The 14,381-nt window shown below is 43.0% G+C and overlaps 1 protein-coding gene across 2 annotated transcripts in view; it reads right to left on the bottom strand.

Moving 5' to 3' along the window:
* LOC139422952 (suppressor of tumorigenicity 14 protein homolog) overlaps positions 1 to 14,381 on the bottom strand; it is a 35,426-nt gene that overhangs the window by 16,306 nt on the left and 4,739 nt on the right. For both annotated transcript variants that reach the window (XM_071174470.1, XM_071174462.1), the window contains exons 2-5: positions 3,716 to 3,863; positions 2,824 to 2,984; positions 984 to 1,054; positions 507 to 676 (exon numbers count right to left, since the gene is read on the bottom strand). In XM_071174470.1, the coding sequence (XP_071030571.1) occupies positions 507 to 676; positions 984 to 1,054; positions 2,824 to 2,984; positions 3,716 to 3,863 (550 nt within the window). The remainder of the gene's footprint in view (positions 1 to 506; positions 677 to 983; positions 1,055 to 2,823; positions 2,985 to 3,715; positions 3,864 to 14,381) is intronic.

Here is a 14,381-nt window from a genome sequence, read left to right as displayed (position 1 = left end):
ACCCAGACTACCCAAACGACATAAAGTGTCCAATCACTGATACAATACAAACAGAGTGGCGTCCCTTATACCTCCACGTTATCTTATTAGGGCATGTCAGACATCTAGCTGGCATAGAACAGCCATTAATGCAGAAATCATATCAGATATGAATGCTTATGTAAGATGACAGAGGGGGCTTTCTTCAGACCATACATTTATCTTCATTAAACATAACCCTTTAGTTGAGGGGAAGCCAACCCTGCATCTGGAGAGCTACTGGGTGCACAGGCTTTTGATCCAACTCTGTTGCCCCTCATTCAGCTGATCAAGGTCCTGGTGAGCAGCCAATTAATAGAATTAAGGTTTTGGATTTGGGTTGAAGTGGAAGCTTGGAGTAACTCTCCAGGTGGGTGGGTCACTGCTTGCTTAGTTTAAACCTTAAGCATCTTAGGGTTTAACCCCTTGCCCCAGGGACTACACCCCCTGGTTTGGTCTTGACTGGGTTGTACTAACTATTAACTCACGTGAGGCAGTGACTTGGCTGATGTGGAGGCTCTGGCCGGAGCGTTTGCCCTGCTCCCTGATGCTGTTCCACAGCACCTCCAGGACCCGCTCCTCAGAAAACTCTGGTAGTATCTCCAGGTCCGCTGCCGGGATGTCAAACTGGGTCCAGTAGTAGGCCAGCACCCCCTCACTGGAGAGAGAGAGGGACTTGAAGGAAGGAGTAGAAGACCAAACTATGCTGACTGAGGCCTTCATTGATCACTCACAGTCATGCACTTCAGCATTTCTATTGTGCAGGTTTGACCAAACCTCTCCTCAGGAACAGCTGGTGTTTTGAGTTGCTGCAATGGACGTTCCATTGTCCAAATCACACTTATCCAATAAGCATTTTCAAAGACTCATATTATGTAATAAACAAAGTGATCTCATGACTAGCTTTATGGCCAACTGTACATTACCAACATGCAGAAACTCCACATCCCAGAACACTCTCCTACCTGAAGGCAGTCACCACAGATGTGGTGTAGTACTTGGAGAGGAACTCAACTTGTTTGTAGTTGCTCTTAAGCTGGTGAAAAAAGCCAACATAAAAATTAGCATTCACTAGGTTACCTGACAACCCATTTTCTGTTACTATGGCGAAGATATGGAGCCATGACCTCAGAGTTCAGCCGAATCCTCCAAGGTTTAATTGATCAAGGTTACCATGGTGTTGGGAGTGCTCCAGGTATTGGCCAGTTCGATACCAAGAAAAGTTTGTCTGCGAGTCTGCAATAAGGCCCCTGAGAACAAGTGTGTATGCTTGCATTCCAACTGCCTGCATGCCATGAATAACAGGGTTTTCATTGGAGATCCCATGGAGGACGAGTGCTTTCAGCTAAAGACATGTGAAAGAAATGTAGAAAGAAACTGGATATCTAATCCTAGCATGTGTTGTTACTAATCATGCTGTCTATTCATAGTGTGTGTGTGTGTGTGTGTGTGTGTGTGTGTGTGTGTGTGTGTGTGTGTGTTAAACTCCAGTTCAGACTGTGAATAAGAACGCATGTAGCGGACATGCAATTATCAGGCTGGTAAATGTTAAATCCAAAAGGTACATTATAAAAGGCAGTGTAGCTGAACTCACCTCAGCTCCCTGAAACAGACTGAAGAGAGTAGTGAACGATCTTCATCTGTATCGACTCTGATAAGACCACATTGAGAACCGAGAAATGGGCTGGAGACTTTTCAATGGACCACAATGGAGAAAGCCCATTAACAATTCCAGAGGAGAGCAAAATGAGTGATCCACTGAAGTTGAACCCAGAAGTGTAGAATGTGATCCCATTGCAGTTTGCAGAGCTCAGACAAGAGACACAGTGTCTCCTAAGTGTGGATTTCCTTATTCAAAGTTGTTTCTAAGCACAAATAACATTCTACAGCAGGTAACAGCAGACTACCAAGTCGACCACACAGCACCTCCAACATACAGAGAGGTGCATTGTTCCCTCAACAAAAAAAAAGAATAAAAAAAGAACTCAGTGTATTCTTTAGTCTTGCCAGTGGAGCCAATAGTGTGTTGGTTTCTGATTGGCTTTGTTAGTTCAGTTGTATATACTGTAGACCCAATCACCAACATGTAATGACACTTTGCTCTACTGCATCTGCAATACATGGCCAGAGGAAGAACTGAATGTACCGAGCAGAGAGAAAAATGGTGGGGGTGTGTTCTGTCACATTAATGCTCATTGAACAGTCATCTAGAATTCCATTCAGACCACCTACCTTATATTGTCACTCATGCAGCTATACATTCTAAAGCAATGCCACACTGACCGGGGGTTTAGCAATAGCAGTTTATCATTGTCATGTTCCCAAGTGGCGATACACACATCTCCATAACTCCAATTAAAGGAAATGTTGTTGGAGGAAATAACAGAGTAACTAAATGATGTTCTCTCTTCCAGTTGACCCACACAAATATGCCTTTAGCAATCTCCTTCCACCAGGAGAAAAACATGCTGTGGCAGATAGCTACAACAAACAAGAGAGAGAAACTGAATCTCAGTCAGTTCTGAACTCTGACACCTGACTTAATACCATACCTGGCCTAAAGGGTATTGTGGTTGGAGGTTAACTTGGTAGAAGCGTATTGAGCCAGTCATCAACCTATCTATCAAAAGTTCAACTAATTTCAACTTTTGACACAGGCAGGAAAATGATGGGAAATTACTGATGTCTGTCTGTCATCTCATCACTTTTGTCTGTCACCATAGAAAAACAATAATCTCAATCGTTTTTTTTTAACAGAACATCACCAGGACGTGGTATCTGAGCATAAACCTGGGTCAAACTCACTATCTCTTCCAGGTCATCTGCCAGCTTTTGGAACTCTGTGCTGGTGGGGTCCTCCAGATTCTGGTTGTAGGGCACGTTGTCCAGTTTCATGTGCCCGCTATACACCCGCTGAGCTGGGACACGCTTCATACTTATGGTGGCCGCTGACTCCCTGCCTTTGACTGAGGGAAAGAGAGTGGGAGAAAGAGCAAGTCATTTAATACAATTCTACATGCAACACCAATGCCTCCTCATAAACTTCCAGAGATGGTTAATAAAAAGAGAACAGGGATTTAGGAGAATTAGGAGTTTGTTTATCTGTTGATTATCTCTCTGTAAAAGCCTCTTTGATCAGGCTGTAGAGTGAGCGTGTGTGTGACTGTCAGGGTGTTCCGTCTACTCTGCACCGCACCACTTTACTCCCCTGAATTATTAACACCAACCAAATTAAGGCCTGTCAAACAGGTTATCAATGTCAAATTAAAAACTTCCAAACTTCACACTTCATTTGGATATTTGTATCAAATGTCTAGGCCATCAAAGCAGCAGTCAGGCAGCGCCTGTGAATGTGAAATCTCCTGGGTGGGCCCTGTAGATGGCAGGTTTAGATTGCCCAATTGCAGTTGGCTAGGGCTGCCAACTCAAACTCAAGTCTTTCCGGGTAGATTATAACAATCTGTTTGCCATTATTTACATTTCAGGTATCAATTTTATATTCAGACATTAGAACAAACCTCCCAGAATACTCCAGGCCAAACTGAGAGGGTTGAAATTAGCAACATTAGTACAGTTGGAGTTATTGAGCCACTTTCGGGCATCCTTTGCATTTTCACTCCGTCAGACTGAGCGATAGTACCTAGTCTATGATTATTACATGCATTAGTCTCAGACTACATAGCAAAGTTGTACTCACTAACAAAGAGCCAGACGAGGATTCCTGTCACGGCTGCCAAGACAAGCAGAGTGATGAGGACTCCCACTATCACTCCAGTCTTCTTCTTCGATGCCATCTTCTCTTTGTTATCCAGGAAGGTGACCTGCTCATGCCGCCCGTTCTGCCCCTAGGTAGACAGAGGCAGACAGACATAAAAAAGAGGGAGATGAGTAATTAACTTACCTACAGTTATATGATGAGATTACTAATACTCAAGACGTAGGAGTACAATAACATATGCAGTGTAGTGTGTGAGTCACCTAACTTGGAGGACATGGAGATTGTTAGGAGATCAGTGTTCAGTCTCTTCCTAAAATCCTCCTGAAACTAATTGCAAGACAGTAGCTATAGCCACCTCCAGACTCCAGTCTTACCATACGAGTTGAAAGTAATGACAGTGGACTTGTAAAAAGCTACAAAGGAAAAGCCTGTGATATCAACGAAGGCACTAGAAACAAAGTGCCAACTCTACTGTTCCTGGCATCAGAAAGTTCCCATCGTCAACATTCGAACAGTAACAAAAAACTAAATGAAAGCTAAAATTCTGTGGCTCGGCAACTAAAATCAAGAAGCAACCGCAGCTGCATTATCCCGAAGAGGAACTGATCCAAATCACTGTTCTCATCAGGAAGGGTTATGTATCACTAGTATAAACTATGCCATACTTCTCATTTCTTATTGGAGGCTAAAGCATTTAAAAAGAGATGAGCGCAGAGAGACAGAGGGGGAGATGAGGTGCTGCCATGGAAAGTTCAGTGTGTGTCTATCGGTGTAGTAGTCAGATGTGTGGTGTGTGTAGGTGAGCAGGGGAAAGACAGACAATTGCGTTGTTTGTGAAACTGACCACCATCTTGATCATCACCCTGTATTAGACTTACGGTGTATTGCAAAGACGGCTAACACGGATTCACACCATAACAATAACGTGTCTGTTTTACATTACTTTTCATGTTTTTGTTTAGGGAGAATCACTGACAAGTTTAAACAGGCTCAGAACGAATCCTGACGTAAAAACAGGCCCAACCAGTTTAGTGATCTGAGAGCACACATGTTGCACGGCAGAGAAGACTTCCCTGGCACTCTGTATATGCTTCACCTTCATTAAGGAACAGCCAACGGTGAGCAAGTACTTGGTGACAACAACAATACTCCCTAGCCACTGCCTCACCATGTCACTAAAACATCAACAAAACGAAGGAGCTGATTGTGGACTTCAGGAAACAGCAGAGGGAGCACGTCCCTATCCACATCGACGGGACAGCAGCGGAGAAGGTGAAAAGCTTTAAGTTTCTCGGCGTACACATCACTGACAATCTGAAATGGTCCACCCACACAGACAGGGGCTGTTGCGCCTTCACCACACTAAGACCCACAAAGTTTTACAGATGCACAATTGAGAGCATCCTGTTGGGCTGTATCACTGCCTGGTATGGCAACTATACCGCCCACAACCGCAGGGCTCTCCAGAGGGTGGTGTGGTCTGCACAACGCATCACCAGGGGAAAACTACCTGCCCTCCAGGACACCTACAGCACCTGATGTCACAGCACCTGATCATCCAGGACAACCACCACCCGAGCCACTACCTGTTCGCTATCATCCAGAAGGCGAGGTCAGCGCAGGTGCATCAAAGCTGGGACCGAGAGACTGAAAAACAGCGTCTATCTTAAAGGTCATCAGACATCAATAGCTGGCTACCACCCGGTTACTCAGCCCTGTACTTTAGAGGCTGCTGCCCTATATACACAGACATGTAAACACTGGTAACTTTAATAATATTTACATACTGCTTTACTCATTTCATATGTACAGTGCCTTCTGAAAGTATTCAGACCCCTCGACTTTTTCCACATTGTTACATTACTGCCTTATTCTAAAATGGATTTTAAAAATCCTCAGCAGTCTACACACAATGCCTCAAAATGACAAAGCAAGAACATTTTGCAAATCTATTAAAATAAAAAACAGAAATACCTTATTTACATAAGTATTCAGACCCTTTGCTATGAGACTCAAAATTGAGTTCATGTACATCCTGTTTCCATTGATCATCCTTGAGATGTTTCTACAACTTGATTAGAGTCCACCTGTGGTCAATTCTATTGATTGGACAACATTTGGAAAGACACACACCTGTCTATGTAATGTCCCACAGTTGATAGTGCATGTCAGAGCAAAAACCAAGCCATGAGGTTGAAGGAATTGTTCGTAGATCCCCTAGACAGGATTGTGTCGGGGCACAGATCTGGGAAAGGGTACAAAATCATTTCTGCAGCATTGAAGGTCCCTAAGAACACAGTGGCCTCCATCATTCTTAAATGGATGAAGTTAGACACCACCAAGAATCTTCCTAGAGCTGGTCGCCCGGCCAAACTGAGCAATCGGGGGAGAAAGGCTTTGGACAGGGAGGTGACCAAGTACCCGACGGTCACTTTGACAGAGCTCCAGAGTTCCACTGTGGAGATGGGAGAACCTTCCAGAAGGACAACCATCTCTGCGGCACTCCACCAAATCAGGCCTTAATGGTAGAGTGGTCAGAATGAAGCAACTCAGTAAAAGTCACATGACAACCCGCTTGGTGTTTGCCAAAAGGCACCTAAAGACTCTCAGACCATGAAAAACAAGATTCTCTGGTCTGATGAAACAAAGATTGAAATGTTTGGCCTGAATGCCAAGTGTCACATCTGGAGGAAACCTGGCACCATCCCTACGGTGAAGCAAGATGGTGTCAGCATCATGATGTGGGGATGTTTTTCAGTAGCAGGGACTGAGAGACTAGTCAGGATCGAGGCAAAGATGAAATGAGCAAAGTACAGAGAGATACTTAATAAAAAACCTGCTCTAGAGCGCTCAGGACCTCAGACTGGGGTGAAGGTTCACCTTCCAGCAGGACAATGACCCTAAGCACACAGCCAAGACAACGCAGGAGTGGCTTTGGGACAAGTCCCTGAATGTCCTTGAGTGGCCCAGAACCCGATCGAACATCTCTGAAAATAGCTGTGCAGCAACACAACAACGCCCCCCCCCCCCCCCCCCCCTCCAAACTTGACAGCGCTTGAGAGGATCTGCAGAGAAGAATGGGAGAAATTCCAAGGCTGTAATCACTGCCAAAGGTGAATCAAGAAAAAACTAGTTAAGGGTCTGAATACTTATGTAAATGTGTTGGGTATTGATTGATGTGGGAAAAAAACAATTTAATACATTTTAGAATGAGGCCGTATCCTAACCAAATGCGTAAAAAGTCTAGGGGTCTGAATACTTTCCAAAGGCACTGTGTATACACTTTATTCTATTCTACTGTATTTTAGTCAATGCCACACCGACATTGCTCGTACTAATATTTATATATTTTTAAATTCCATTCTTTTACTTTTAGATGTCTTTGTATTGTTGTGAATTGTTATATATTACTGCACTGTTGGAGTTAGGAACACAAGCATTAACATCTGTTAAATATGTGTATGTGACCATTAAAATTTGAATTGATGTCATATTGACTTACGTGCATATAGTGACTCTCTATATCACAGCCCTCTCCCTACAGTACGATAGGTAAGTTCAGGGCTACCTGGGGCATAGGCTAAGATCTATGTGCCCTGCCCTGGGTCCAGGGTGTGTCCGAGTCCTCTTGCACACACAGACGACAGAGAGCGATTACAGAGCAGATAGTAATCACCGCACACAATTGCATCTGCGCCTGTGGCCCAGTGTGGAGAAGAACCCGATCCACCATTAGGGACAGGAAAATCGCTTCGGTATTAAATCAATTTGTCAGAAGTGCCGCCCCTTAAGATTGGGGCTCAATTACACTGGTCTAGATGATAACTCATCGCAATTAAAGGCCATTCTTACGATGCTCCGGCTCTCACACATGCCTCCTAAAGGGAATTTCTAACAGCAATCATGGTCTGGAATTAAGGGAATCATTAGGGATGGGGTCAGTGAGCGCTCGGGGGTCGCTCTCTCCATCAGTCACCCTGATCACAGCCTAATAAAACCATTACATGCTTTTCGTCATATCCCGTCTCCATCTCTCTGCCCCCAAACAAAAATACTACTCCCTCGAGTTAGATCCATTTGTAAACTGTGCTGGTTGTCTTTCCAACTACAGGCCTCAGTAGTGTCCTATGATTACACAGGAAATGGTGTTGAATGCAGTGGACACATACAAACAGAACAGAAGAAAACAAATCAAAAACACTGCAAAAGCCTATCACAGTATTACACCACAAAAAGTAAAATACAGAGGCTTCGGAAAGTATTCACACCCCGAACTTATTCCCCATTGTTGTGTTACAGCCTGAATTCAACATTCATTACATACATTTGTCTGACCCATCTACACACAAGACCCCATAATAACAAAAGTATTTTCTAAATGTTTTCAAATTTATGAAAACGAAAAACAAATATTGAATTTACATAAGTATTCAAACCCCTGAGTCAATACATATTAGAATCCCCTTTGGCAGCAGTTACAGCTGTGAGTCTTTCAAAATTGCTTGTTGAACATTGAACATTACTAGACAACCATTTAAGTCTTGCCATAGATTTTCAAGCAGATTTAAGTTCAAACTAACTCGGCCACTCACCCATAACACGACACAGTCACCACTATGTTTGAAAATCTGGCGAGTGGTACTCAGTAATGTGTTGTATTGGATTTGCCCCAAACATAGCACTTTGTATTCAGTACAAAAAGTGAATTACTTTGCAACATTTTTTGCAGTATTACTTTAGTGCCTTGTTGCGAACAGGATGCATGTTTAGGAATAATTTAATTTTGTACAGGCTTCATTCTTTTCAGTCATTTAGGTTAGTATTGTGGAGTAACTACAATGTTGATCCATCCCCAGTTACTTCCTATCACAGCCATTAAACTCTGTAGCGGTTTTAAAGTCACCATTGGCCTCATGGTAAAATCCCTGAGCGGTCTCCTTCCTCTCCGGCAACTGAGTTAGGAAGGACGCCTGTATATTTGTAGGGAATGGGTGTTTATACACCATTCAAAGTGTAATTAATAACTTCACCATGGTCAAAGGGATATTCAATGCATGTTTTTTTCTCTCCCCCCCCCCCTCTGTTTTTTTATACCCATCTACCAATAGGTGGCCTTCTTTGCGAGGCATTGGAAAGCCTCCCTGGTCTTTGTGGTTGAATTTCAAATTCACTGCTCGAGGTACAGAAATTAAGTAGTCATTCAAAAAAATCACGTTAAACACTATTGCACAGAGTGAATCCATGCAATTTGTGACTTGTTCAGCAAGTTTGAATTCAAATCGTTTTTGGTCACATACACATGGTTAGCAGATGTTATTGCGAGTGTAGCGAAATGCTTGTACTTCTAGTTCCGACAGTGCAGCAATATCTAAAAAGTAATATCTAACAATTCCACAACAAATACCTAATACACACAAATCTAAGTAAAGGAATGGAATAAGAATATACAAATATATGGATGAGCAATGACAGAGCACCATAGGCTAAGATGCAATAGATGGTTTAGAATACAGTATATACATATGAGATGAGTAATGCAAGATATGAAAACATTAGTAAAGTGGCATTATTAAAGTGACTAGTGTTCCATTTATTAAAGTGGCCAATGATTTAAAGTCCGTACGTAGGCAGCAGCCTCTCTGTGTTAGTGATGGATGTTTAACAGTCTGACGGCTTTGAGATAGAAGCTGTTTTTCAGGCTCTCGTCCCAGCTTTGTGGGACCTGTACTGACCTCACCTTCTGGATGGTAGCGGGGTGAACAGGCAGTGGCTCGGGTGGTTGATGTCCTTGATGATCTTTTTGGCCTTCCTGTGGCATTGGATGCTGTAGGTGTCCTGGAGGGCAGGTAGTTTTCCCCTGGTGATGTGTAGAACGCACCACCCTCTGGAGAGCCCTGCGGTTGTGGGCGCTGCAGTTGCCGTACCAGGCAGTGATACAGCCCGGCAGGATGCTCACAATTGTGGATCTGTAAAAGTTTGTGAGGGTTTTAGGTGGCAAGCCAAATTTCTTCAGCCTCCTGAGGTTGAAGAGGCTGTCGCGCCTTCTTCACCACACTGTCTGTGTGGGTGGACCATTTCAGTTTGTCAGTGATGTGTACGCCGAGGAACTTAAAACTTTGGTTGGGGGTTGCTCCCTCTGCTGTTTCCTGAAGTCCACGATCATCTCTTTTGTTTTGCTGACGTTGAGTGTGAGGTTATTTTCCTGACACCACAATCCGGGAGCACTCACCTCCTCCCTGTAGGCTGTCTCATTGTTATTGGTAATCAAGTCTACTACTGTTGTGTCATATGCAAACTTGATGATTGAGTTGGAGGAGTGCATAGTCACGCAGTCATGGGTGAACAGGGAGTACAGGAAGGGGCTGAGCACACACCCTTGTGGGACCCAGTGTTGAGGATCAGCGAAGTGGAGATGTTTCCTACCTTCACCACCTGGGGACGGCCCGTCAAAGTCCAGGACCCAATTGCACAGGGCAGGGTTGAGACCCAGGGCTTCAAGCTTAATGATGAGCTTGGAGGGTACTATGGTGTTGAATGCTGAGCTGTAGTCAATGAACAGAATTCTTACATAGGTATTCCTCTTGTCCAGATGGGATAAGGCAGTGTGCAGTGGTGATGGCGAATGCATCGTCTGTGGACCTATTGGGGCAGTAAGCAAATTTAACTGTGTCTAGGGTGACAGGTAAGGTGGAAGTCATATTCCTAAACTTTAGGTTTGCGTCAACAAAGGGGTTGAATACCTATTGACTCAGGACACTTCAGCTTTTAATTTCTTATTTATTAGTAAACATTTCTAAAAACATAATTCTACTTATTGTGTATAGGCCAGTGACAAAAAAATCTAAGTGTAATCCATTTTAAATTCATGCTGTAAAACAATTTTTATTTTTTTTAAACTCAAAGGGTGTGAATACTTTCTGAAGGCACGGTACCACTACAAGCACGAGGGGACATCTGGAGAGCTAATGGCATTAACTAAACAATAAGGTATAGTTGAACTGCTAGGCATACAGTAAGGTAGCAGCATATTAGTCAAACCAGTTAGACTGATGGGTAATGAGGTGTTCTGTACTGAGAGGTGTGGTCCAGAGAAATAGCTAACAATGACAATCTCCTTTTCACACACAACCGTTTGTAATGTAAACATACATATGTGCATCCTCTGTGTTTATCATATTGTATAGTACACATAACAAGATGTGGCTTTCGAGAGTGGGAATGAAAGTTAAACCAAATCAATGAGTGGTCTGATTCGGCCTACACAATATAACTAAGCAGAGCAACTGCGCTTTAGACAGGCATTCCATCTGTTTAAACATTAACCAGGACTCTCAATGGCTGTTATTTAAACCCTCAATCATTATCTATGTAGCACCTTTCCAATGTCAGCTCCACCAGAACTTTAGAAACATGTTGGTTGAAATATCTCCGCCTAAAACTACATGACAAATACATTGTGAGAAAGTGAGGAGCGCGAGATCTGAAATGACTTAAAATTCACAAATGAAGTGATCTATTTATGAAAGTGTAATGCATTTGTGAAAGCATATTTAAATGTAAATTTCACATCAAAATGACTACACTAACCTTCTCAGGCTAGTAACATTAACTTAAATTGAAAATGTAGTGTTCTAATAAAGTCATGATATAGCTATGCTTGTTTATGATAATGAGCATCCTAATAGTCCATGTTATGGAACTTTGACCATATAATAACCCATAACATTAGATTACAGATAAGTGGTGGAAAATGGTCATGACAAGTGTCAGGTTATTTTGTTCTAGTACAATAACATCACCACATTGTGATGAGTTAGTGTGAATTCTCTCTCCCTGGACACCATGTGGAACTGAACTGAAGATGTTACTAGGTGACTGGGTTAATTTACTAACCAACCTGCTCTACTGGTCATGTGTGAGAGACTACAGTAGGCAGGGTTAACGGGCCATTCCACAGGGAAGTCAAGAGATAAGACCGCAGACTGTCGGAGACTCCCTTGTTGAATTCCTACCTGGGTGTCCCCGTACTGCTCACTTCCACTCTGACCCACACCGTTCACTCTGATCTGTCCGAAACCGCCACATTCTTCCATAATCACACCCCAATGCTGACACTGATCCTGTCTGGAAAAGGACCGGTCACACTGACCTCACCTGACCCTCAGCTCAATCTTGGGATCCTAAGATCAGAATATTGCTGTTGTGCCCTTACATTTGGGGATCCACCTTGTTTATGGATGTAACGCATCTCCACATGTACAAATAGATCTTCTGTGAACAATATGCATTACTGGCCAGAACAGAGTTGGTGGTGGTTATGTTTTTAGAAAACCTTTCTTCAAGTGCAATTAAAAATGGGCAATCTGCAGTTCAAACAATAACAAAGTGGGTACCCTGCCACTGTTATTGTAAAAAGCTGAGGTATGAGGCAGGAGAAAAATAACCACTCTCAAATCCATTATATCAACATTTTAGATTTAACCATGTTGAGACTATACGGTGTTTGTTTACGTTTACAAACAATAGCACTAAAACAAGCTTACATTTGGGGCTCTGATGGGTACGACAGTTGAACTAAGCTCATAAGTTATATTCTTCCAGAATTATTGGGTGTACAATGAGTACAGCCAAAATAAACAGCATCATTACAAACTCTGAGTGAAGGGATTTCTCTATTATAAATACTCACTCACTGTTATTCACCACTAGACCCGCCAAAGGTCTCTTCACAGTCCTGAACAGATTATGGAAGGCACACAGGACTACATAGAGCCATAACTACACGGAACTCTATTCCAAATCAAGTAACTTATGCAAGCTGTAAAAATCAGACTTACATTTTTTTATCAAAATGCACCTTAAGGAACAACGGGGACTGTGAAGACACACACACACATACGGATCTTGTGTTGTAGATATGTGGTAGTAGAGTAGTGGCCTGAGGGGACACAATGTGTATCTGTTGTGAAATTTTATGTCATGTTTTTTAATTGTATAAAACTGCCTTAATTTGGATGGACACCAGGAAAATAAGCTGCTGGCATAATAAATACAAATACTCAAGAGGATTCACACAGGAAATCCTAAATTGGTAACTGAGGAAATGACAAAGCACAAATCAGGACTATGACATCATTCCCCGATACTAAGGTGGATAACATAGAGTGCCTTCAGAAAGTATTCATAACCCTTGACTTATTCCAAATTGTGTTGTGTTACAGCCTGAATTCAAAACGGAGTACATTTATTAAAAAATGAATTCAATACCCCGTAATGACAAAGTGAGTGTGATGTCAGGAAAATAAACTCACTCATTGTGTAAAAAAAAAAAACTATGGCGATGGTAGTGGTCTTCAGGAAAGAGCAGAGGGAGAACCCCCCAACCATATTAACGGGACAGCAGTGGAGAAGGTGGAAAGTTAAGTTCCTCGGCGTATACATCACTGACAAACTGAAAGGGTCCACCCACACAGACAGCGTGGTGAAGAAGGCATAACAGCGCTTCTTCAACCTCAGGAGGCGGAAGGAATTTCGCTTGTCACCTAAAACACTCAAACTTTTACAGATGCACAATCGAGAGCATCCTGTCGGGCTGTACCACCGCCTGGTACGGCAACTGCTCCGCCCACAACCGCAAGGCTCTCCAGAGGGTAGTGTGGTCTAGCCAAAGCATCACCGGGACAAACTACCTGCCCTCCAGGACACCTACAGCACCCAATGTTACAGGAAGGCCAAAAAGACCATCAAGGACAACAACCACCCGAGCCACTGCCTGTTTATCCCCGGTACCATCCCGAAGGCAAAGTCAGTACATGTGAATCAAAGGTGGGACCAAGAGACTGAAAAACAGCTTCTATGTCAAGGCCATCAGACTTTAACAGCCATCACTAACATAGAGTGGCTGCTGCCAACATATATATAGTGGGGCAAAAAAGTATTTAGTCAGCCACCAATTGTGCAAGTTCTCCCACTTAAAAAGATGAGAGGCCTGTAATTTTCATCATAGGTACACTTCAACTATGACAGACAAAATGTGAGAAAAAAAAATCCAGAAAATCACATTGTAGGATTTTTAATGAATTTATTTGCAAATTATGGTGGAAAATAAGTATTTGGTCACCTACAAACGAGCAAGATTTCTGGCTCTCACAGGTAACTTCTTCTTTAAGAGGCTCCTCTGTCCTCCACTCATTACCTGTATTAATGGCACCTGTTTGAACTTGTTATCGGTATAAATGACACCTGTCCACAACCTCAGTCACACTCCAAACTCCACTATGGCCAAGACCAAAGAGCTGTCAAAGGACACCAGAAACAAAATTGTAGACCTGCACCAGGCTGGGAAGACAATCTGCAATAGGTAAGCAGCTTGGTTTGAAGAAATCAACTGTGGGAGCAATTATTAGGAAATGGAAGACATACAAGACCACTGATAATCTCCCTCGTTCTGGGGCTCCACGCAAGATCTCACCCCGTGGGGTCAAAATGATCACAAGAACGGTGAGCAAAAATCCCAGAACCACACAGGGGGACTTAGTGAATGACCTGCAGAGAGCTGGGACCAAAGTAACAAAGCCTACCATCAGTAACACACTACGCCGCCAGGGACTCAAACCCTGCAGTGCCAGACGTGTCCCACTGCTTA

Source organism: Oncorhynchus clarkii, chromosome 2 (genome assembly GCF_045791955.1).
Source record: "Oncorhynchus clarkii lewisi isolate Uvic-CL-2024 chromosome 2, UVic_Ocla_1.0, whole genome shotgun sequence".
Lineage (NCBI taxonomy): Eukaryota > Metazoa > Chordata > Actinopteri > Salmoniformes > Salmonidae > Oncorhynchus > Oncorhynchus clarkii.
The sequence above is the reverse complement of the archived record's forward strand: the minus strand, read 5'-3'. Positions and strand labels throughout refer to the sequence as shown.